This window comes from Mobula hypostoma, chromosome 2 (assembly GCF_963921235.1).
Source record: "Mobula hypostoma chromosome 2, sMobHyp1.1, whole genome shotgun sequence".
NCBI lineage: Eukaryota > Metazoa > Chordata > Chondrichthyes > Myliobatiformes > Myliobatidae > Mobula > Mobula hypostoma.
In genome coordinates this window covers 73,603,269-73,628,375 of record NC_086098.1, presented here as the reverse complement: position 1 = coordinate 73,628,375, position 25,107 = coordinate 73,603,269, and the positions used below count along the sequence as shown (strand labels likewise).

The following is a 25,107-nucleotide window of genomic DNA, read 5'->3' as shown; positions in this document are numbered from 1 at the left end:
ATTATCCAGTATGTATATGTCACCATATACAACCCCAGAGATTCACTTTCTTGTGGACATTCACAGTAAGCACAAAGAAACACGATAGAATCAATGAATGACCACACCCAACAAGACAGACATACAAACAATGTGCAAAAAACAACAGACTGTGCAAGTACAAAAAGAGAGGGAAGAAAGAGAAATAACAATAAATAAATAAGCAAAAAATATCAAAAACATAAAATGAAGAGTCCACCAAAGTGAGTCCATTGGTTATGGAAACAGTTCAGCAATGGGTCGAGTGAAGTTGAGTTAAGTTATCCCCACTGGTTCAAGACCCTGATGGTTGAGGGGTAATAGCTGTCCCTGAACCTGGATGTGTGGGTCCTAAGTCTTCTATACCTCGTCCTGGATGGCAGCAGCGAGAAGAGAGCTTGGTCTAGATGGTGGATGCTGCTGTCCTGCAACAGTGCTCCATGAGGATGTGTTGAATGCTGGAGAGGGCTCTATCTATGATGGACTGGGCTGTATCGACTACTGTTTGTAGACATCAATTTGTACCTTTTTTTATTCTCAGGTTTGAGGCAATTTACAGTCAGTTATCTTCCCCTAACATGAAATCTTTGAGGTAAGTAAATCTGATTGGGAAACTTGCTTGAGGCAAGCTGGATGCATTATCTCCTAGATTTCACCATTTATAAGGTAACTGCAACTTCTATGATGGTTTAAACTATCTTCTTTCCTTTATCACCAATTAATAGAGCTGTTAAACTCTAATTTATTATTTATTATGTCAGGATGAAACTATCAAAAAACAAAGTGGATCACAGATTGGCAAAGACAAGATTTAACATTTCTGGAATAACTCAAGGAGATGAAACTTGACATTCTCTTGAAGCAAGCAAGGAGGAAATCACTATGCTCAATCAACTCATGCACTTCATAAATAAAAGAGATTCTGCAGATGCTGGAAATCCAGAGCAACACACACAACATGCTGGAGGAAATCAGCGGGTTATATATCAATGGAGAGGAATAAATGGTCAATGTTTTAGTCCATGATTCAGAAGCCAGAATAAGAAGATGAAAGAGTGAGGGAAAGAAGTACAAGCTGGCAGGTGATAGGTGAAACCAAGTGAGGAGAAATCTGGGTGGGCGAAGAGGGTGAAGTGAGATGCTGGAAGGTGATAGGTAGAAGAGGTAAGGGACTGAAGAAGAAGGCATCTGATAGGAGAGGATAGTGGATCACAGAAGAAAGTGGAGGAGGAGGTGAAGGGCAGGTGAGCAAAAGAGAAGGGGTAAGAAAGGATCCAGAATATAGAAAGGAAAAGAAGAGGGGAAGGGGAAAGGGAAATGTATGCACTTATTTTCTTTATGACTTTGTTGGGATTCATGCCTCATTGGCAAGCCTAAGATTTATTACCCAACCCTAATTAGTTTCATCTCTTCATGTTAACCCATAATGGCAGGTTTAATTTGATCATTAAAGTCTCATTAACTTGTTTGCATGTGTGGGCTTTCCTTGACAGGCTCACAATCAAGGTCTCTATACAAATCATATTTTTAGTATTATTTATATTTGCATAATTGATCTTCTTTTGCACTTTGGTTGTTTGTCAGTCTTTGTTTATGTGTAGCATTTTGGTAAAATGTTGTTGTATTTCTTTTCTCCCTGTGAATGCTTGCAAGAAAATGAATCACAAGGTGACATATCTCAGTACTGAGTACACCCATACTTCTGCTCATTATTGCAAGTATCTAATCAGCCAATCACGTGACAGCAACTCAATACATAAAAGCATGCAGACATGGTCAGGAGGTTCAGTTGTTGTTCAGACCAAATGTTAGAAAGGGGAAGAAATGTGATCTCAGTGACTTTGACCAAGAAATGATTGTTGGTGCCAGAGGGGGTGGTTTGCGTATCTCAGAAACAGCTGATCTCCTTGGATTTTCATGGACAATTGTCTCTAGATTTACAAGTGTAAGAAAGAAAAAGCATCCACTGAGCAGCAGTTCTATGGGTGAAAGTGCCATGTTATTGAAAGAGGTTAGAGGAGAATGGTCAGATTAGTTTAAGCTGACAGTAGCTCAAATAACTATGTGTTACAATAGTGGTGTGCAGAAGAGCACTCTGAATGCGTAACACATTGAACCTTAAGTGGATGGGCTGCAGCAGCAAAGCACCACAAACATACACTCAATGGCCACCTTATTAGGTACAGCAAGTAGCTAATAAAGTGGCCACTGAGTGGAACTGCCAGGCATCCTAATAACTCAGTTTTAGGATATGGGACTTACTATCCAGGCGAGCATTTTTAAATCCATTTGAGCATCTGGTGTGATGGCTTTCAATAATTGGGGTATTGACTTCAAGAACTGCACAGTAATGTTGCATATCTATAAAAGTCTGGTTAGACCACACTTGGAGTAACTCCCACAAAATGCAGGAGGAACTCAGCAAGTCATGCAACATCTAGAGAAATGAATAAAGGAATCTCTTTTTTCCTTCCCCTTCCCCTCTTCCTCTATCTCCCACCCTGGCCCTTTACCTCTTCTCACCTGCCTATCACCTCCCCTGGGTCCACTTTTTCTTCCCTTTCTACTATGGTTCATTCTTATCTCCCATCAGATTTCTTCTTCTCCAGCCCTTTACCTTCCCACCCACCTGGCTTTACCTATCACTTTTCAGCTGTCTCCTTCCCCCCCACCACCGAAACTTTTTTTTCTGGCATTTTCCCCCTTCCTTTCCAGTCCTGAAGAAGGGGCTTGGCCTGAAACGTTGACTGTTTATTCATTTCCATAGAAGCTGCCTGTAGTTCCTCCAGTATTTTGTGTGTGTTGCTTTGGATTTCCAGCATCTGCAGAATTTCTTGTGTGAAGGAAAGAAAAGTAAACATTTCAGGCTGAGACCCTTCATCAGGACTGGAAACAAGGAGGCAGAAGCCAGAATAAGAAGGTTGGGGAGAGGGGGATGAGTACAAGCTGGCAGGTGATAGGTGAGACCAGGGAAGGTTGAAGGTGGGTGGGTGGGAGAGCGGGGAATGAAGCTTTCTAGAGTTTACAGAAAATTGTGTGAAACTCAAAAAACCTCCAGTAAATGGCTGTTCTGTGGGGGAAAATGCCTTGTTAATGAGAGAGGTCAGAGGAGAATGACTAGACTGGTTCGCAGCTGACAGGAAGGTGGTGGTAACTCATATAACCGTGTGTTACAATAGTGGTGTGCAGAAGAGCATCTTTGAATGCAAAACTCATCAAAAAGTATGCTGGACAAACTTTTCACAGTATTTCAGTACAATAATAAACCAATACCAGCACCAATACCCACTCTACGCAGAGACCTATGGAGACAGCACACAACTAGATGTGCAGAGTCTTTGGAAATTTTAAGCAATTTGGGTGATGGTGGGCATGGGCACCACACCTCGCGTAGCCGCTAGCACATTGCTCTGCAGCATCACTGTAATATTGGCGTTCCATTCCCACCACCTGGAAGGAGTTTGTACATTCTTCTGTGACTGCATAGGTTTGCTCAGGATGCTCTGGTTTCCTCCCATATTCTAAAGATGTATGGTTAGAGATAGTGAGTTGTGGCTTTGCTATGTGGGTGCCGGAAGTGTAGCGATGCTTGTGTGCTGTTCAGTACAATTCTCACTGATTTGATTTGACACAAATGATATATTTCAATGTACGTTGCCATATACAAACAAAGTTAACTTTATTGCTTTATCTTTATAAGTACAGGTTTAACATTTATGACTACTTGCCATACCACAACCTTATTTGACTTTGTAGATTTAATGCTAGAGGTTATCAAACACTGTGCCGTTCTGATCCGTAGGAATTAACTCAGAAAAGAAAAGCAAGAAGGATCCATCTCTCCCAAGCAAGCAAGTTATTACTTACAGATCACTGGGATTCTTCTTAATGTCGTCTACAAAGATCCACATGCTTTATCTTAAGGGAATAGCAGCCATCATAACCCTGGTGAAGAAACTGACTGAACAGCCGATGAATAATTTTCCTATGTCACCAATCTATGCTTGAATAAAATGTATAATGCCAGCAATTTATTTAAGACCAGCCAATTGAGCCCAAAGTTCAACCATGCCATGCCATTACTCTTTATTAAAGGTTTATGAGTCCACACCAAGCAAAGTTGAATTGCTATTCCATCCCAGTGGATGAAGATGAGATTACTTCACCAAGCACAGATGACGTGGTCTTTTCAAGTACTGAATCACAAGCCACAGCGATTCGATCTGGAGAAAGTCATCATACTCCAGGTCAGACGAGAGATAACTCAGGTCAGGTTTCAGACCACAGAACCCAGGTAGATTCTTCGCATGATGGCAGTGGTGAGGAGGTAGAGAAGAAGAGGAAGGTCAAGTGGCCAGCAATGGCAGATGAGAAGGCTTGGTGTGTATTTGATGAGGATATCAGTATGATGTTGGAGAACACTCTCAGGGGAACATCAAAGAGAAAGTTGGAAGTGATGGGTGACTTACGATGTTGGAAAGTACAGGTTTGGTTTGGTTGAGTTGAAGAAAACAAAGCCCACACAGCAACCAAGCAGGCACGAGAAGGAGATTAGTAGGTTGAGGAGAGAGCTTAGATCGTTGAGACAGAGGTGGAAGGTAGCAAGTGAGGGTGACAAGCCAGGGCTTGCTGATCTCCGAGAACATTTTCGAATAAAGTTAGCATCACTCCATCGTGCAGAGTCACAATGTAAAAAGAGAAAGGAGAGAGAGGGCAAGAAAGTCGTTCTTTGAGAACCCTCACGAGTTCACAAAGAAACTGCTTTAAACAAAGTAAGAGCGGGCAGCTTAACATCTCTCAACAAGAACTTGAGGATCACCTGGCAAGTACTTGCTCTAACGAACAGCGGGAGTCTACTTTGCTTGAAGTTTCAAGGCTTGTGAAGCCTACCAAGCCAGGAGTGAAGTTCGATCTGTCAGAACCCAAATTGGCAGAAGTCGAATGGTTCATCAGAAAGGCAAGGTCAGGCTCAGTGCCAGGACCTAATAGAGTGCCGTATAAGGTGTTCAAGAAGTGTGAGGAGCTGAGGAAATACTTGTGGAGATTGTTGAAGGTGATGTGGAGACAAGGTGTTGTTCCTTTGTCATGGAGTGAGGCTGAAGGAGTATTCATCCCGAAGGAAGAGAATTCTACTACATTGAATCAGTTCTGACCAATTTCACTCCTGAATGTCGAGGGGAAGATTATGTTTGGCATTCTGGCAGAAAGAATATCTTCATTTGTGATAGAGAATGGATTGGTAAATACGTCTGAGCAGAAGGCAGGAATACCAGGCTTCCCAGGATGTCTTGAACATTCTAGTATGATATGGCATACCATCCAGGAGTCGAAAAGGTTGAGAAGAAATCTAGCTGTAGTTTGGCTTGATCTGGCAAATGTGTATAGTTCTGTTCCCCATGTCCTGATTGAGTTTGCAATGGAATTCCTATGGATTCCTGCTAAGGTGAGGAACTTTGTTATGCAGTACTACAACAATTTCCGGATGAGGTTTTCCACTCAGCAGTTTACAACCAGGTGGCAGAGCTTGGATGTTGGAATCCCAATGGAATGTGCAATTTCACCCATCCTTTTTGTGTTAGCCATGGAGGTCATTGTGAGGGCTGCAGAATCAGTGGGACCAGGTGTCACACTTGATGGCGGAGGGGAGTAACCACCAATAGGAGCGTTCATGGACAAATCTCACCCTTTTGAGTCCCAGCATGGAGGCAGTGGAAAATATACTACCTAGGCTTGAGGAGCTGGGGAAGAATGAAGTTCAAAACCAAGAAGTCAAGGAGACTTGTTCTTAGGAGAGGAAAGCTGGTTGACTTTCATTTCACCCTTTGTGGAGAGGAGACTCCATCCATTCAGGACCAACCTTGTCTTGTCTTGTCTTGTGAACCAGTTAAGAGCCTCAGGCGATGGTACACAGAGGAGCTGAGAGACACCAAGAGGTTTCAAGAGACAGGAGAACAGATCAGCAGGGGTCTGATGTCTGTCGACAAGTGTGGCTTGCCTGGCAAGTTGAAGTTGTGGTGCTTGCAGTACGGACTGATGCCATGGATAATGTGGCCACTAACTGTCTGTGAAGTGGCAATGTCCCATGTTGAGGCAATGGGATGAAAGATCAATAAGTGTGTGACTATCCACAGTAGCCAGACAAAGCTTACCATCCCGGTGCAATCCCTTGTTGAAGAGGTCAAGGTAGCCAAGGTAAGATCATTCTTGATACTTCGAGACTCAAAAGACCCTGTCATCAAGAAAACCCAGCCAGACGTGAGATCAGGCAGGAAGTGGTCAGCCCGTGTAGCAGTTGATGAGGCAGAGTCTAGATTGAAGCACAAGGAGACGGTTGGGGCTATCCAGCTAGGCCGCCAGGGACTTGGATGGGCAACCCACAAATGGTGGTCATCTTCTACAGGTAAGGAGCGCCGTGAGCTTCTAACACAAGAAATACGAGAGGTAGAAGAGGAGAAGAGGAGAAGAGGTTAGCTAAAACAGCTGGCCTGGCCAAACAAGGGGCTTGGACCCGGTGAGAAAGTGTTGAACAACGACATCTATCTTGGAATGTTCTATGGCAGATGGAACCGCTCCGCATTTCTTTTCTATGCAGAGCAGCGTACGATCTGCTCCCAACACCTGCCAACCTCAGCACCTGGTATGAAGATAAGACGGACAGGTGTGCTGCTTGTGGCGAGAAGGGAACACTTCAACATATTTTGAGCGCATGCAGAGTCAACCTTTCTAGCAGCATGTACACTTGGAGACATAACAACGTTCTCAAAGTTGTAACAGAAGCGGTTGAGCAGAGAGTACTGCAGCACAACTTATCTCATGCCCCATGCTGCACAGAACAACACATATCATTTGCGAAAGAAGGCTCCAAGTCAAGGGTGTACAGCACAAGCCTACGATCAAGCATACTTTCTTCAGCCAATGATTGGTGTGTCAAGGCCGACCTGGATGGGAAAGGCAGTTTCCCGGAGCAAATAGCTTTCACAACATTGCGTCCAGATATAATCGTATGGTCTGATACCAGTAGAGAAGTGGTTACTGGTGAACTCACAGTCCCCTGGGAAGACAACATTGATGAAGCCCATGAGCTCAAGTTAACCAAGTATGCAGAATTAAGATCAGAGTGCAGAGACAGAGGATGGAAGGTCTCATGCTATCCATTTGAAGTAGGCTGCCGTGGGTTTATTGTGTTCACTCTCCAGAAGTGGCTGCGTGACCTTGGCTTCACTAGAAGAGAGATCAAGTCAACCAGCAGGGCTGTAGCTGAGGCAGCAGAGAAAGGATCAGCATGGGTGTGGACTAAGTATGTCCAGAGGGGCAGATAGTCAGACAGTGTATAAATATCTTGCAAACCCTTCACCTGAAGAGCAGACTATCTGTTGGATGGAAGTGACCAACAACTCTGACAGAGGCAGATGCCAAGTTTTTAAGCTCACCAGTGGTGCTTTAGCACTGCTGGCCCACCACCTCGAAGGAGTCTTGATCATAAGCCGGCCGAAACTCCTGAAGACAGGTGGCAGATCAACTGATGATCCCACTGGTGATAGCACAGGACAGTTAACATCTTAGTCCAAGTGTATTTTCAATTCTTAATTCTTATCCTGATGGGCATTAGTACAAGTGATTTTGTCCTAAAAAGGATTGTTACTGGTAACTTGAACAAAATGCTTCAAATTGTCTGGCAGAAACCCAGAGGGAATGACAGGCAGCAATGTTCAGAAAAATCTGACTGACATTAACAGTGGTGGCATAATCTTTCTCAGGTATTCCAGTCCCAATCAGCTTGAGATGTTCGTCATACATCAAGGGAAGATAGCTCAAGGCTATGGATGGTTGTTAATTCATTCAAAGAAACTGCTTGCTTTAGCAACAAACCATATGTTATATTTCCCTCTTCTATTCCTGAAACTTAAATAAGATTCAAATTTGAATTTCTCAAAGAATCATACTTGATAAAGCTGTCATTCTTTTAATATATGGTATGCTACTGCAAACAATAAGAACTTGTTCCAGATTTTTATTTAACAAGGGTGCAGAAGTTGTTCACCAGGATGCTGCCTGGATTAGAGAGCTTGTACAACAAAGAGAGGTTGGACAAATATGGATTGTTTTCTCTGGAGCAGTGGAGGCTGAGGGGGACCTGATAGAAGTTGATAAGAATACCAAAGGCATAGATAGGCAGTCAGAGTCTTTTACCCAGAGTAGAAATGTCAAATACGAAAGGATGTCTATTTAAGGTGAAAGGTGGAAAGTTTAAAGAAATTGGGTGGATGAAGTTTTTCTTACAGAATGTAGGTGCTTGGAATGTGCTGCCAGGCACAATAGTGGAGACAGATGAGATAGTGGAATTGAAGAGCTTGTTAGACATGTGATCAGTCAGCAATGGAGGGATATAGACCACATATCCCTTCAATGAAGGGATTTGTTTAATTTGGCAAGGCAGACATTGTGGGCTGAAGAACCTGTTCCTATGTGTGTATGTTGTATGATATTGTAAGAAATTAGTAGGTGTCAGCGTGTCAGTTCCCTCCTGTTTTCGGGAAGCTGATGCAACATGTATTTCTGATGATGTTGATACTGATTAATCCATTATTCATCTGAGTATAATGGCTTCAATGAAGTTTAAAACCACATAATTGCTGTCAAAATATTAGTTTCAGAATATTTATTTATTTAGAGATGCAGTGCGGAATAGGCCAAACTGGCCCTTTGAGATGCACTGCCAGCAACCCCCAATTTAACCCTAGCCTCGTCACCACACAATTTACAATGACCTACAAACCTACCATCTGGTACGCCTTTGGACTGTGGGAGGAAATCGGAGATAACCCATGCATACCATATAACCATATAACAATTTCAGCATGGAAACAGGCCATCTCGGCCCTTCTAGTCCGTGCTGAACTCTTACTCTCACTTAGTCCCACTGACCTGCACTCAGCCCATAACCCTCCATTCCTTTCCTGTCCATATATCTATCCAATTTAACTTTAAATGACAACATTGAACCTGCCTCAACCACTTCTGCTGGAAGCTCATTCAACACAGCTACCACTTTCTGAGTAAAGAAGTTCCCCCTCATGTTACCCTAATCTCGTGCTCTTTAACTCTCAACTCATGTCCTCCTGTTTGAATCTCCCCTACTCTCAATGGAAAAAGCCTATCCACGTCAACTCTATCTATTCCCCTCAAGTCCCCCCTCAACCTTCTACGCTCCAAAGAATAAAGACCCAATTTGTTCAATTTTTCTTTGTAACTTAGGAGATGAAACCCAAGCAACATTCTAGTAAATCTCCTCTGTACTCTCTCAATTTTATTGACATCGTTCCCATAATTCAGTGACCAGAACTGTACACAATACTCCAAATTTGGCCTTACCAATGCCTTGTACAATTTTAACATTACGTCACAACTCCTATACTCAATGCTATGATTTATAAAGGCCAGCATACCAAAAGCTTTCTTCACCACCCTATCCACATGAGATTCAACCTTCAGGGAACTATGCACCATTATTCCTAGATCCCTCTGTTCTACTGCATTCTTCAATGCCCTACCATTTACCATGCATGTCCTATTTTGATTAGTCCTACCAAAATGTCGCACCTCACATTTTTCAGCATTAAACTCCATCTGCCATCTTTCAGCCCACTCTTCTAACTGGCCTAAATCTCTCTGCAAGCTTTGAAAACCTACTTCATTATCCACAACTTCAACTATCTTAGTATCATCTGCATACTTACTAATCCAATTTACCACCCCATCATCCAGATCATTAATATATATGACAAACAACATTGGACCCAGTACAGATCCCTGAGGCACACCACTAGACGCCGTCCTCCAATCTGACACACAGTTATCCACCACTACTCTCTGGCACCTCCCATCCAGCCACTGCTGAATCCATTTCACTACTTTGATATTAATACCTAACGATTGAACCTTCCTAACTAACCTTCCATGTGGAACCTTGTCAAAGGCTTTACTGAAGTCCATATAGACAACATCCACCACTTTACCCTCGTCGACTTTCCTAGTAACCTCATCAAAAAATTCAATAAGATTTGTCAAACATGACCTTCCATGCACAAATCCATGTTGACTGTTCCTAATCAGACCCTGTCTATCCAGATAATTATATATGTATAATAAAGGGGTGACTGGGAATGGACCCAAGTGCAAGACACAGACGCTGAAGTACTAGGGACAGGACTAGGATACAGGGTGAGGGCAAGGACATGGACACGAAAACTGGGAACACAGAACAGGGCTGGACAAGAGAACTAGGAGCCCGGGCTTGGACTCTGAGCCAGAGACTGGACAAGAACCCAGAACCTGGGTCTTGTCTCTGGCTCGGACCCCAGAACTAGGCAAGGACGTGACTTAGCTGGCAGGCAGGACAAGGCTGGAGACTAGAGACTCGAGGCGAGGCTGGGGACCAGAAACTTGAGGCGAGGCTGGAGACCAGAGATTTGAGGTGAGAGTTACTGGCAAGACAAAGCAAGGCTTCAGGCAATGCAAGGCGAGACAAGAACTTCAGGCAAGGAAACAGAAGGCAGGGGAAGGGATACAAGGAGTAAGGACAAGAACAATCCAGCAGCCACGCCCTGGTCTCTGGAGGTATTTATGCAGCCAGCCCCAACGAGAATCAGCTGCTTCAATTAGTGCTCAACAGGAACAGAAACAGGGTAGACAGAAAAACCTGGAGCAAGGGTCAATGGACCGGACTGTGAACCGGAATGCGGACTTCACGGACTGAACAATGACAATATGCCATCTCTAAGAATACTTTCCATCAACTTACCCACCACTGACATCAAACTCACAAGCTGATAATTGCTAGGTTTACTCTTACAACCCTTCTTAAACAATGGAACAACATGAGCAATACACCAATCCTCCGGCACCATCCCCTTTCTAATGACATTTGAAATATTTCTGTCAGAGCCCCTGCTATTTCCACATTAACTTCCCTCAAGGTCCTAGGGAATATCCTGTCCGGATCCGGAGACGTAACCACTTTTATATTCCTTAAAAGCGCCAGTACTTACTGTTCTTTAATCGTCATATTTTCCATAACTACCCTTCTTGTTTCCCTTACCTTATACAATTCAATATCCTTCATCTTAGTGAATACCGAAGAAAAGAAATTGTTCAAAATCTCCCACATCTCTTTTGGCTCCGCACATAGCCATCCACTCTGATTCTCTAAGGGACCAATTTTATCCCTCACTATCCTTTTGCTATTAATATAGCAAAAGCATATTAATAAAGGTTCCAGAAAGAGGTTGTACAAACTCGTTACAGAGCGTCCCAGACTGAACTCTGAAATCCGACACGTTGTGCTAACTGCTACACTACTGTGGTGTCCATTTTGTTTAAAATAAATAACTTATAGCCACTCTGTATTTTTGTGAATATGATAGGGTCTTTTAAGAGACTTTTGGATAGGTACACGGAGCTCAGAAGAATAGAGGGCTATAGGTAAGCCTAGTAATTTCTAAGGTAGGGACATGTTCGGCACAACTTTGTGGGCCAAAGGGCCTGTATTGTGCTGTAGGTTTTCCATGTTTCTATGCTTCTATGTAGAATACTTATGTGAAATCTTTTGGGTCAGCTGCTGATACATAATCTACAAACACTCACGTTAGACCACAGTGGGGCTCACAAACATCTCTGCATCCTGTACGATTGACAAGTTTGGGGGTATCAAAGAATATGTTGGGATGAGATGGTTACTGATGTAGTTCAGCAAACTGGCCCTTTGCCTCACTGAGTCTATGCCAACCATCAATCACCCTCTACACTCACACAAAATACTCTGCAGATGCTGGGGTCAAAGCAACACTCACAACAGGCTGGAGGAACTCAGCAGGTCAGGCAGCATCCGTGGAAACGATCAGTCAACATTTCGGGCCGGAATCCTTCATCAGGACCCTCTACATGCATCCCACATCTCATCAACACCACAGATTACAGTTTATTTATATGCAAGTGTCAAGTTACCCACTAACTGGCATGTCTTTAGAGCATGGGAAGAAACCAGAACCCCCAAAGGAAACATGTCTGCAGGACCTTGTGTCGGGATTGAACCTGGGTTACTGGGGTTGTGAGACCGCTGCCCTGCTCTGCTGCCCATTGATCCATCAACACTGGAGCTTTCGCCAAGAAGGATAAATGCTGCTTCCTCTCATTCCAAAGTCCTGGTGGCTTCATGGGTGAATGTGTACTTCTATAGTAATGGCAGAAACCTTTAGCAGCACTAACATACAGAGGGAAAATGACAACATAAGGAGATAGGGTGGTAAAGAAGGTGTACAACGTGGTTATCTTCATTGGATGGAGAATTCAGTGTAAATGTTCGTTGCTGTTGTATGAAAGTTTGATAAGGCTGCACTTGGAACATTGCATTCATTTCTGATCACCACTTTAAAAGTTTCTTCCCCTGGGCAGTTAATCTGATCAACTGTTCTGGTTCCGGTTATTCCCCCATCCCTCCTCTATCAATTACCTCAGTGACTGCACTGCACTGTAAACACTTTAAACCACTTTTATAATGCTGTTTACATTGTAAATACATGCTGGTATTTATGTACTTATGCATATTTAATTCCATATCGAAACTTCTAACTTTATTTTATATAATCCTTTATTATTGTTGAATGTTGTTTTTTGATGCATGTTCTGCCAACACACCACAGCAAATTTCTAATACACATAAATGTAAATGGCAAATAAAGTCAGTTCCTGATCCTTGAATGTAGAAGGATGTGTGTTTATGAAGGTTCTGGAGGCTTTTGAGAGTGTACAGAAGAGGTTCACCAGGACTAGAGGACATGTGCTATAAGGAGAGGTTGGACGAACATTGGTGATGTTCTCTGCAGCAGCGGAGGCTGACGGGAAACCTGATCGATTGGGGGGAGAAGGTGGTTGAAAGATAACTGGTGGGTTGAGCCATGTAGGGAAGGCGAGGGTGAAGTCAGGAGATGTTAGATAGAGGCAGACAAAAAGAAAATATGTAGTTGTGGTGAGGTGGGAGTGGGGAGTCTTTAGGGTCGAGATAAGCAGGACCATAAAAGGCTGCCATTACTGGACATCAGAGTAGAGGAGGTGAGACTGGGAACTGTTGGGGGAAAGAAGAAAGGGAGATGGATCAAGAACAAGGGCACATGGGTGGGGGCTGTGGAGGAACTCTGTTTGTGAGGTGGGTGGATGGATCTGGGGAGGGAAAAGGGAGGAAAACAGGAAGGGGAGGAAGGAGGTGGGGGTGAGGAAGTTTCCACCAATCCCCAACAATCACTATGACACAGAAATCTGGGATGTTGACTGCCAGCCATGATTCTGATAAAGTCAATGTCCGGCTGTGTCACTAGTTTGTGGGATCGTACACTGACTTTGGGTTCAAGTCAATAGGTATTCACGGGAGGTCTTTTCAAAACCAACAGTGCATCTATCATTTTCCACTCCAACGCACAGGAGAGTGTTAGTCAGTCCTTCCAGCACCTTTCTATATATATGTCCTAGATGGTGGGTAGGCTGATGCTGGTAATGAATTAGGCAGTTTTGACTACCCTGTTGTAGAGCCTTCTCACCCTCTGCAGTGCAATTTCCATACCATGCAGCGTTGCAGCGTGTTAGGATGCCGTCTGCTATGAAAGTCATGACTATAGGGTTGCATAGTTTAGCTTTCTTCAGTCTCCTCAGAAAGTGGATATTTTTGTGAGCTTTCTTGATTGAATAGGATGTGGTCTGGGACCACAATAAGTTGCACAAGATGTGCATTCCCAGGAGTATGAGGTTGCTTGCTTTTCCAGTACTGTGCCACTGATGAAAAAAAGGGGTATGAGTGGTGCTAGTTCTCCTGAAGTTGATAACCATCTCCCTGGTCTTGTTGACATTGAGGAAGAGGTTATTTGTCTGGCACCAGGTATCAAGCTCTTCCACCTCCTCTTCATAGGCCATCTCATCATTGTTGGTGATGAGCCCTCCACTGTCGTAACATGGGTGAACTTGGCAATGTGTTTACTTGGGTGTTTGGTGTACAGTCCTGTGTGAGCAGAGAGTAAAGCAGTGGGCTCAGCACACAGCCTTGGGGGGGTCAGCCATGTTGAAGATGATGGTGAGGAAGGAGTGGTTGTGCATCTGACTATCTGAGGTTTGTTGGTGAGGAAGTACTACATCCAGTTGCACAGTGGTGTATTTAGACTGAGGAGTAGGAGTTTGTTCATCAGCGTCTGTGGGACAATAGTGTTGAATGCCAAACTGAAATCTAGAAACAGCAATCTGATATAAATGTCCTTATTTTCTGGGTGTGTCAGAGCCAGGTGCATGACAGATGCCATAGCATCTATCATGGAGCAATTCTGTCAGTAAGCATATTGGTGAGTGACTAGTGTGGTTGGAATGGAGTTTTTGATGTAATTACACTGCCCAAGACCACAAGAAGTTGTAGAGAGTTGTGGAGGTAACCCAGTCCATCACCCAAACCAGTCACCCCTTCCATGGTCTCTATCTATGTGTTTCACTGGCTCAGATTAATCAAAGGCTCCACCCACCCCAGAACATCTCTCTCTGCCTCCCTATATCGGGCCAAAGATACAAAAGCCTGAAAACATGCACCACTAGGTCCAAGGACAGCTTCTATCCTGCTGTTATCAGATTTCCATACAGACATCTTGTATAATAAAGATGGACTCTTGACCTCACAATCTATTGCGTTATAGACTTGCACCTTATTGTTGGCCTACACTGCACTTTCTCTGTAACGATAACAATATATTCTGCATTCTGTTATTGATTTTCCCCTGTATTACCTTGATGCACTTGTGTTTTGAATTGATCTGTATGGATGGCATGCCAAACAAAGTTTTTCACTCCACCTCATTAGATGTGTATAATAACCTAATATCAGTACTCCATAGTTCACGAGTCCAGGATCTCTCCAACTATTTTACCACTTCCGGGGCTCCTCAGGAAATGATTCTGACATCCCGTGCTTTTTTATGTAGGTGCCTTGTTCACTTATGCAAAAACATGAACTTCAAGTATTCACTCATGGGAATAATAGTCTGGAAAAAATTCCAAAGTGACAACTCTGCTGCAGGGAACACAGCAGTGCTAGTCCGCTCACATATTTGATATAATTACTGCCCTGCTTTATCCTTGTTAACTGTTTTAAATTATTTCATTAATTTGCAGTCCCTGCTGCTTCTTTGTACAGTATGAAATCATTTTCAGTGCATTTGGTTAGAGGTAACTTCCTATTCAGTCTTTCTTATTATTACAGTGCCTTGGGATTTTCTCAGCTCCAGTGTTGATGGCATGAATCGGAGGAGCAAAATTCATCAGGATCAGTGAGACACTATCACTGCCAATGCGTCACCATTTCTGTTTTCACTGTTTCGGAGCGTATGGCAATATCTGCACTGTTCTGACATTTTGCGCTCATCACTGCATTTACAATTACACACACTGTTTACTCTGGGAGCTTCACGTGAGCAAGAAATTTCATAAGGAATTTTATTACACCCTGGTGATTATGACAATAGACTGACCTGAATCTGAAATGTTAGCAGACCAGGGCTTGAGACAAACACTAATCTATAACGCCTTTGAACGTTTTGCACAAGTAATTCCCTCTGTGGATGTCATTGCAAGTTGAACAGCTGTATGTAGAGCCAGTGTGTACTTCCACTGGGAAGAGTTTGCTATCAACACACATTGAACTTACCTTCAGTCCAAGAGGAGTCCTGGATTCGGCTACAGCAGATTCATGTGAATGAAGTGTCAATGATTTTTGCAACAATATCTCATTTTTGTAACAGAAATTTCCATACATGCTTGCGGCTTGATTAATAAATATTTACAGATGAAATCTGAGATAGAACCATGTAAATATTGGGGAGTGATTGTCCACTTACTCCAGTTATTCTTTGAGGGAAGATGTATCTCTCATATATGTTAGGTAATTAAGGTTCATAAGTTTAAATCAATAATGATTTAAATTATTCAATTTTTTGGTGTGTCTGGATTACGGCCATAAATTCAAAAGATATAGGAGTAGAAGTAGGCCATTTGGCTCATTGTGTCTGTTCCCCCATTTCATGATGGCTGATCCATTTCCCATTCAGTCCCAATTTCCTGCCTTCTCCCTGTATCCCTTCATGCCCTGACTAATCAAGAATCTATCAACCTCTGTCTTAAATATACCAAACGAATTGGCCTCCACAGCCACCTGTGGCAACACATTCCACAGATTCACCACTCTTGGGCTAAATAAATTCCTTCTCATCTCCATTCTAAATGGATGTTCCTCTTTTCTGAGGCTGTGTTTTCTGGTCTTAGTTTCAATGAGATTCTCCATTCATTCTTCTGAATTCAGGCCTGGACCCATCAAACACTCTTCATATGATAAGGCTTTCAATATCAGAATCATCTCCACGGACATCCTTTGAAACCTCTCCAATGCCAACATACCTGTTCATAGATAAGGGGCCCAAAACTGCTCACAATACTCCAACTGAGTCTCACTGGTTCCTTATAAAGCCTCAGCATTACATTCTTGCTTTTATATTCTTGTCCTTTCAAAATGAATGCTGATATTGCATTTACCTTTCTCACCACAGACTCAACCTATAAATTAACCTTCAGGGAATTGTGCATGAGGACTCCCAAGTCCCTTTGCACCTCAGAGTTTTGTATTTTCCCTCCATTTAGAAAATAGTCTGCACTTTTATTTAACCTACCAAAGTGTTTCCTGACACTGTATTCCATCTGCCATTCTTTGCCAATTCTCCTGGACTATCTAAGTCCTCCCGTAGTCTCTCTGCTTCCTAAATGCTACCTGCTCCTCTATCTATCTTTGTATCACCCACAAACTTGGCCACAGAGCATCAATTCCGTCATCCAGATGATTGACATACAACATAAAAAAGTAGTAGTCCTAACACAGACTACTGTGAAACACTACTTGTGACCAGCAGCCAGCCAGAAAAGGCTCCCTTTATTCTTACTCTTTTACCTCCTGCCTGTCAAGGATTGTACTCACTCAGAGTTGACCTGCCTTTTGATGGCTGGTCCAAGAACAGTACAGCACAACAACAGGCCTGCTGCCCAAATAATTAAACTAATCCCTTCTGCCCACACAGTGTCCATAGCCCTCCACCCCTGTATAATCATGTCCTATGAGAAGAGGCTTAGTGAGATAGGGCTTTTCTCTTTGGAGCGCAGAAAGATGAGAAGTGCTTTGATAGAGGTGTACATGACAATAAGAGGCATATAGTTGGAGCGAACAGCCCAAGACTTTGTACCAGGGCAGAAATGGCTAATACATGGGGACCTAATTTAATGTGATTGCCATAGTAGGCCATGGTGCCTCCAGATAAGATGTTTCCTATGGTGCATCAATAAAAATTGATAAAATATTGAGGAAAAAAGGAATCAAAGGAGAAGCTATGGTATGAATGGTCCTGAGGTGGAGATGGTTGACAGCCTCATGTTCCCAAGTGTAAACATCAGCAACAATTTGTCCTGCTCCAGCTATATGGATACTCTGGCCAAGAAAGCTCACATCCTTAGGATGCTAAGGAAATTCAACATGTCCCCAAAGACCCCCAACAATTTTGACAGATGCGCCATAGAAATCATCCTGCATGGATGCATTACAGCTCTGTATGGCAACTGCTCCATCCAGAAACACAAGAAATTGCAGAGTTGAGGACACAGTCTCATCTATCATGCAAATTAGTCTCCCTCCATGGACTCTGTCTACACTTTTTGTTGTCTCTGGAAAGCAGCCAACATAATGTGAGTCCCCTCCTATTCTGTCTTCTCCTCCCCACCCCCATATTGGAATGAAACATAGAAACATAGAAAATAGGTGCAGGAGTAGGCCATTCGGCCCTTCGAGCCTGCACCGCCATTTATTATGATCATGGCTGATCATCCAACTCAGAACCCAGCCTTCCCTCCATACCCCCTGACCCCTGTAGCCACAAGGGCCATATCTAACTTCCTTTTAAACATAGCTAATGAACTGGCCTCAACAGTTTGCTGTGGCAGAGAATTCCACAGATTCACCACTCTCTGTGTGAAGAAGTTTTTCCTAACCTCGGTCCTAAAAGGCTTCCCCTCTATCCTCAAACTGTGACCCCTCGTTCTAGACCTCCCCAACATCGGGAACAATCTTCCCGCATCTAGCCTGTCCAATCCCTTTAGGATCTTATACGTTTCAATCAGATACCCCCTCAATCTTCTAAATTCCAACGAGTACAAGCCCAGTTCATCCAGTCTTTCTTCATATGAAAGACCTGCCATCCCAGGAATCAATCTGGTGAACCTTCTTTGTACTCCCTCTTTGGCAAAGATGTCTTTCCTCAGATTAGGGGACCAAAACTGCACACAATACTCCAGGTGTGGTCTCACCAAGGCCTTGTACAACTGCAGTAGTACCTCCCTGCTCCTGTACTCGAATCCTCTTGCTATAAATGCCAGCATACCATTCGCCTTTTTCACCGCCTGCTGTACCTGCATGCCCACTTTCAATGACTGGTGTATAATGACACCCAGGTCTCGTTGCACCTCCCCTTTTCCTAATCGGCCACCATTCAGATAATAATCTGTTTTCCTATTTTTGCCACCAAAGTGGATAACTTCACATTTATCCACATTAAATTGCATCTGCCATGAGTTTGCCCACTCACCCAACCTATCCAAGTCACCCTGCATCCTCTTAGCATCCTCCTCACTGCTAACACTGCCACCCAGCTTCGTGTCATCCGCAAACTTGGAGATGCTGCATTTAATTCCCTCATCCAAGTCATTAATATATATTGTAAACAACTGGGGTCCCAGCACTGAGCCTTGCGGTACCCCACTAGTCACCGCCTGCCATTCTGAAAAGGTCCCGTTTATTCCCACTCTTTGCTTCCTGTCTGCTAACCAATTCTCCACCCACACCAATACCTTACCCCCAATACCGTGTGCTTTAAGTTTGCACACTAATCTCCTATGTGGGACCTTGTCAAAAGCCTTTTGAAAATCCAAATATACCACATCCACTGGTTCTCCCCTATCCACTCTACTAGTTACATCCTCAAAAAATTCTATGAGATTCGTCAGACATGATTTTCCTTTCACAAATCCATGCTGACTTTGTCCGATCATTTCACCGCTTTCCAAATGTGCTGTTATCACATCCTTGATAACTGACTCCAGCAGTTTCCCCACCACCGACGTTAGGCTAACCGGCCTATAATTCCCCGGTTTCTCTCTCCCTCCTTTTTTAAAAAGTGGGGTTACATTAGCCACCCTCCAATCCTCAGGAACTAGTCCAGAATCTAACGAGTTTTGAAAAATTATCACTAATGCATCCACTATTTCTTGGGCCACTTCCTTAAGCACTCTGGGATGCAGACCATCTGGCCCTGGGGATTTATCTGCCGTCAATCCCTTCAATTTACCTAACACCACTTCCCTACTAACATGTATTTCACTCAGTTCCTCCATCTCACTGGACCCTCTGTCCCTTACTATTTCTGGAAGATTATTTATGTCCTCCTTAGTGAAGACAGAACCAAAGTAATTATTCAATTGGTCTGCCATGTCCTTGCTCCCCATAATCAATTCACCTGTTTCTGTTTGCAGGGGACCTACATTTGTCTTTATCAGTCTTTTCCTTTTTACATATCTATAAAAGCTTTTACAGTCCGTTTTTATGTTCTCTGCCAGTTTTCTCTCATAATCTTTTTTCCCCTTCCTAATTAAGCCCTTTGTCCTCCTCTGCTGAACTCTGAATTTCTCCCAGTCCTCAGGTGAGCCACTTTCTCTGGCTAATTTGTATGCTACTTCTTTGGAATTGATACTATCCCTAATTTCTCTTGTCAGCCACGGGTGCACTACCTTCCTTGATTTATTCTTTTGCCAAACTGGGATGAACAATTGTTGTAGTTCATCCATGCAACCTTTAAATGCCTGCCATTGCATATCCACCGTCAATCCTTGAAGTGTCATTTGCCAGTCTATCTTAGCTAATTCATGTCTCATACCTTCAAAGTTACCCCTCTTTAAGTTCAGAACCTTTGTTTCTGAATTAACTACGTCACTCTCCATGTTAATGAAGAATTCCACCATATTATGGTCACTCTTACCCAAGGGGCCTCTCACGACAAGATCGCTAATTAACCCTTCCTCATTGCTCAAAACCCAGTCCAGAATAGCCTGCTCTCTAGTCGGTTCCTCGACATGTTGGTTCAAAAAACCATCCTGCATACATTCCAAGAAATCCTCTTCCTCAGCACCTTTACCAATTTGGTTCACCCAGTCTACATGTAGATTGAAGTCACCCATTATAACTGCTGTTCCTTTATTGCACACATTTCTAATTTCCTGTTTAATACCATCTCCGACCTCACTACTACTGTTAGGTGGCCTGTACACAACTCCCACCAGCGTCTTCTGCCCCTTAGTGTTACGCAGCTCTACCCATATCGATTCCACATCTTCCCGGCTTATGTCCTTCCTTTCTATTGCGTTAATCTCTTTTTTAACCACAAAAACTTAAGATACAAAAACTTGAGAACATGTACCATCAGGCTCAATGAGAGCTCAATCCCACTGTTATGAGACTCCTGAATGTACCTCTGGACCAATAAAATGAACTCTTGATCTCTTAATCTACCTCATTATTGTCCTTGCATTTCACCTGTGCTAGTCCTTCTCTGTAACTGTAACAGTTCAATCTGCTTTTTGCTCTTCCTGTGTACTATCTCAATGTACTTACAAGATGAAATGATCTGTGATGGATGGCATGCAAAACAAAGTTTTCTACCGTATCTTGGTATATATGACAATAATAAACCAACTACAAATTGGTAAGGGAATACATTGTTTGTAGGACCATGCAATATTACTAACTTATATTATATTTATTAAATTCCTGTCAAGATGAACAACATAAAATGGAAAATGTCAATAGGGCTGCCAAAATTCAAAGAGAGTCTGTGACTTACTTGTAGGTAATGACATGGCCTTAGAGATGATTTAATTTCCTGATGGACAAGAGGTTTCTCCAGATGGAGAGATGACTTGCGATAGGCTTCCTTAGCCTGGCTGACAGTCAGTGTGGACCACGAACTCCGTTTCATGTATTTGCCTTCAGGAGTCATGGGTAGTCCTTCACAAGCTGAGCATTTAACATCGTTGTTGCTTTTCGACGTCTTCAGCGTAAGATCACTGAAGGCCCCCTGACTGCTGTCTGGATAGTACTGAGAGATGTGGTCCATGTGATGTTTGCTCATCGCACTGGCGGTACGGTACGTGCTTTCACTGTCCAAGTTGTCATCAGAGCTCCACCAGGCACTCATCGCCGACTTATGCTTGGGCTCTGGCTTCCGCTCTCTACTCTTACTCCGCTTGCCATGTTTCGGATGGTGGGAATGATGGTGATCGTCGGAATGTCGGCCCTCCCCCTTGGTGCCATTCACATTCCCCTTCGAGGCGCCCTCCAGCGAGTGAGATTTGGTGAACAGCTTTTGAACAGAGTGCACGAGGTGGCGGATACGGCCGGGGCTCTCACTGCGCTGCTCGTTGGCGGTGGAGGTGCGCTGGTACTGCAGCGTGTGGAATCCATCACGTTGTAGTGGCAGCTGTTTCTCAAACTGGTCAAGCAGGTTGGCGGGGATGCGGTTGATTTTGCTGCCTGTGTGTGACACGCTGGTGCAGTCGTCCCTAGAGTCGTAGTGGGAGGTGTAGTGCATCCGGGGGAATGTGCTGCTGGACATGTGCTCCCCGGAAACCATGGGAACCATACACTCGGAGTGTATGGAACTGCGGGGCGAACAGCGGTGACGGTCCATCTGGCAGCTGTCTGTCGGACTGAGCAGGTATGACTGACGGGAATCCAGGCCATGGTGTGAGTGGTCATGGGAATGTTCACAGTCATCCGTCACTAGGCCACAGGTGTGCGCTGAGCTGAGCTGGGGCTGCGTACGACTCGTAGTCAATCCTTTCATGGTCCTCGATGATGGAGAGGAGATGGCTTCATTGAAGGGATGAGAAGGTGACCATGAGAGTTGTTGGTCTGTCAACAAAAGACCACAATCAGAAAGTTAATATCAGCAGTAGTAAATTACTTGCTGGCCTTGTGTTTTATTAAACACCAGTAAGAAAGACATAAATCAGTGCGACCCAAACACTACCATTGATTTAATAACCTATTCTTCCAATAAAGATTAATGCACATTATATTTGTGACTTTAAATTTGGCCATGGATGTTTCCAAATCCAGCTGAGAAGGAGGATTGGGCATGGGGCTAGCAACCCCATCCTGTAAAAACCAAGAACAACACACACAAAATACTGGAGGAACTCAGCAGGTCAGGCAGCATCTATGGAAATGAATAAACAGATGATATTTTGGCCAAGATCCTTATTTAGGACTACAGTGTTACCGTAATGCCACAGAAACTCCAAAGATATCATCCTTGGGAGAGGAAGGATCTTCACCCTAGAAGACATGTAAGATGGGCTATTGCTAGGGACAACTGGAAAGACTGCCCAGGACAGGGGACTCTGGTGAGGTACTGTCAGTGGCCAATGCCTCAGTAGAGGAGATGGGCTTTAGAAGAAGAAGAATATTCATGGCTTTAGTTCTGTAAGACATCAGTTTATTAAAGCATGGGAAGTTGTACCTCGCCTGTTTCCACAAAAACACCGGCATACATATTTATACCTAAAGGACAGATTTAATACCAATAAATATCTCAGTAATTACAATGCACAAAATACTGAATACCTCTTCCAGCTCAGTAAAAGTCTGCATCTCTTACATCACAGATAAAAAAGAAATATTTTTATTATGCTGGATAAATATCCACCAAAGGTTAAGTTTCCTTGTGTTGATAACTACAACAAAAAATATAACAGATAATACTGGAGTAAAATTATTAGCAGGTAGAATTTCACCTCCCTAATTTGTACAAGAAAGACAACTACTGACATAGCATAATTGCTCTAATTTCCATTGCAAACATTATATTCACAGAACTTGGTAGCTCTAAGCAGGTAACTCAGGCTGACTGGAATTTGTCAGTGTGTGAGCCACTTTAACTCCAACTCTGTTTTAGTGACTTCCACACGCTCTCAACTCAACATCAGCGATGACAGAATATCCAATTGTTTTATATTTAGATAACTAACCATAGCTCAGTAAATTACACTGATTACCTCAGTGATCACATTTCCCTCTCAATAATGGAACACTGATTGCTGAGCACTCAGAGGTTGCAAAGCACTGGACACTGAGCAACACATCAGGGAACAGTCCTCCCAACTTTGGTGGCACCTACTGCAACTGGATGCTAGACTCCCTCATTGGCAGACCTCCATTTGTGAGGACTAGCAACAACATATCCTTGCTGATCAACAACACAAGATCTGTACTTCAAGGCTGCGTGCTTAGCCCACAGCTCTACACCCAAACCCGTGTGGTGAAACACAGCTCCAATGCCATCTTCAAACTCGCTGATGACACGACTGTTGTTGGATGAATCACAGGTGGTGATGAGTCATCTTTCTGGAATGTGATAGGCCACCTGCCCTGCACTTCCTCTGTATATATGCACTTTATTTTGCATTGTTATTGTTTTACCTCAAAGTACTGTGTAATTACTTGATCTGTATGAACAGTATGCATTGTATCTCATTGCAAATACAAAAAGAAACCAATTCAGATCCCAATACCAATGCCTCGTTCAATAGTACTGCAGCAACAACCTCTCTCTCATTATCAGTAATACTAAAGAACTGATTGTTGGCTTCAGAAAGGCAAAGGAGGAAAAACATGAACCAGTCCACATTTGGGATTGGTGGAGAAAATCGGCATTAACATATCTGATGATCTGTTCTGGGGCCAACACATAGATGTAATCATGAGGAAGGCATACCAGTGTCCTAATGTTCTCAGAAGGTTAAGGAGTTTTGGCTTGTCACTGAACACTCCAACAAACTTCTACAGATGTATTTTTGAAAGTATCCTGATTGGTTTCATCATGGTCCAATAATGCAATTCAAATGCCTTTTCTCCTTGGAGTGATGGAGGATGAGAGGTGACCTGATAGAAGTGTATAAGATGTTGAGAGGCATTGATCGTGTGGAGAGTCAGAGGCTTTTTCCCAGGGCTGAAATGGCTGCCACAAGAGGGCACAGGTTTAAGGTACAGAGGAGATGTCAGGGGTAAGTTTTTTAACACAGAGTGGTGAGTGCGTGGAATGGGCTGCCAGCAACGGTGATGGAGGCGGATACGATAGGGTCTTTTCAGAGACTTTTGGATAGGTACACGGAGCTTAGAAAAATAGAGGGCTATGGGTAACTCTAGTAATTTCTATGGTTGAGACATGTTCAGCACAACTTTGTGGGCCGAAGGGCCTGTATTGCGCTGTAGGTTTTCTGTGTTTCTATGTTTCTATTGTTACGAGAATACACATAAAATTAAGATGTTTGCTGGCCTGGGCTAGCATCAGTGGCATCAGCAGTTGGTCTGCCACCTGCCCTCAGGGGAAGGAGAGATAAGGAACAATGGAGCAGCGTCTGGAGATGTGTAATGGAGGGACGTGGGAGAGGGAGCTGTCTGGAGCGGCTCCCCCTTTGAACCCTGAACTGTTTGAAGTGATGGACAGGCGATACCCCAGCAGGGGGATAAAAAGGGGACAGGTTCGCTAAGACAGGACACACGCCACCCGAGGTAACGAGACCCTGGAAGCGGTACGCTTCTCACGAGTGGGTGAGAAGTACCAGGCAACGACAAGGGTGGAAAGGTACGATCAGCGGGAACCCGGTGTGTGTCCGCCCTTGCCTGGGTGCCGGGTTCACTGCAGAGGATCGACCGCATCTGGAGGAGGGGTCACAGTCGGTGACCTCAGGTGACATCACCAAGGACCCGCCCAAAAGTTGCTTGTGAGCAATCTCGCTGGTCTGTGAGTGAAGCCGTTCTGAATGATCAGTTGTTCCTGTTCTCTCTGTCTCTTCCCCCACCTTGTCCATCGCCATGGCAACGGTTACTGCGAACTGAACTACTAACTGGACTGAACTTTGAGT

At 43.7% G+C, this 25,107-nt stretch overlaps 1 protein-coding gene across 9 annotated transcripts in view; it reads right to left on the bottom strand.

The window, feature by feature from the left end:
• Positions 1-25,107, bottom strand: part of dlgap2a (discs, large (Drosophila) homolog-associated protein 2a) — a 656,057-nt gene that overhangs the window by 105,310 nt on the left and 525,640 nt on the right. For all 9 annotated transcript variants that reach the window (XR_010016698.1, XM_063038682.1, XM_063038695.1 and 6 more), the window contains one exon: positions 21,024-22,093. Coding sequence is in view for 8 of the 9 variants with exons in the window: in XM_063038682.1 (XP_062894752.1) it covers positions 21,024-22,093 (1,070 nt within the window). In the remaining variant the exon portion in view is untranslated. The remainder of the gene's footprint in view (positions 1-21,023; positions 22,094-25,107) is intronic.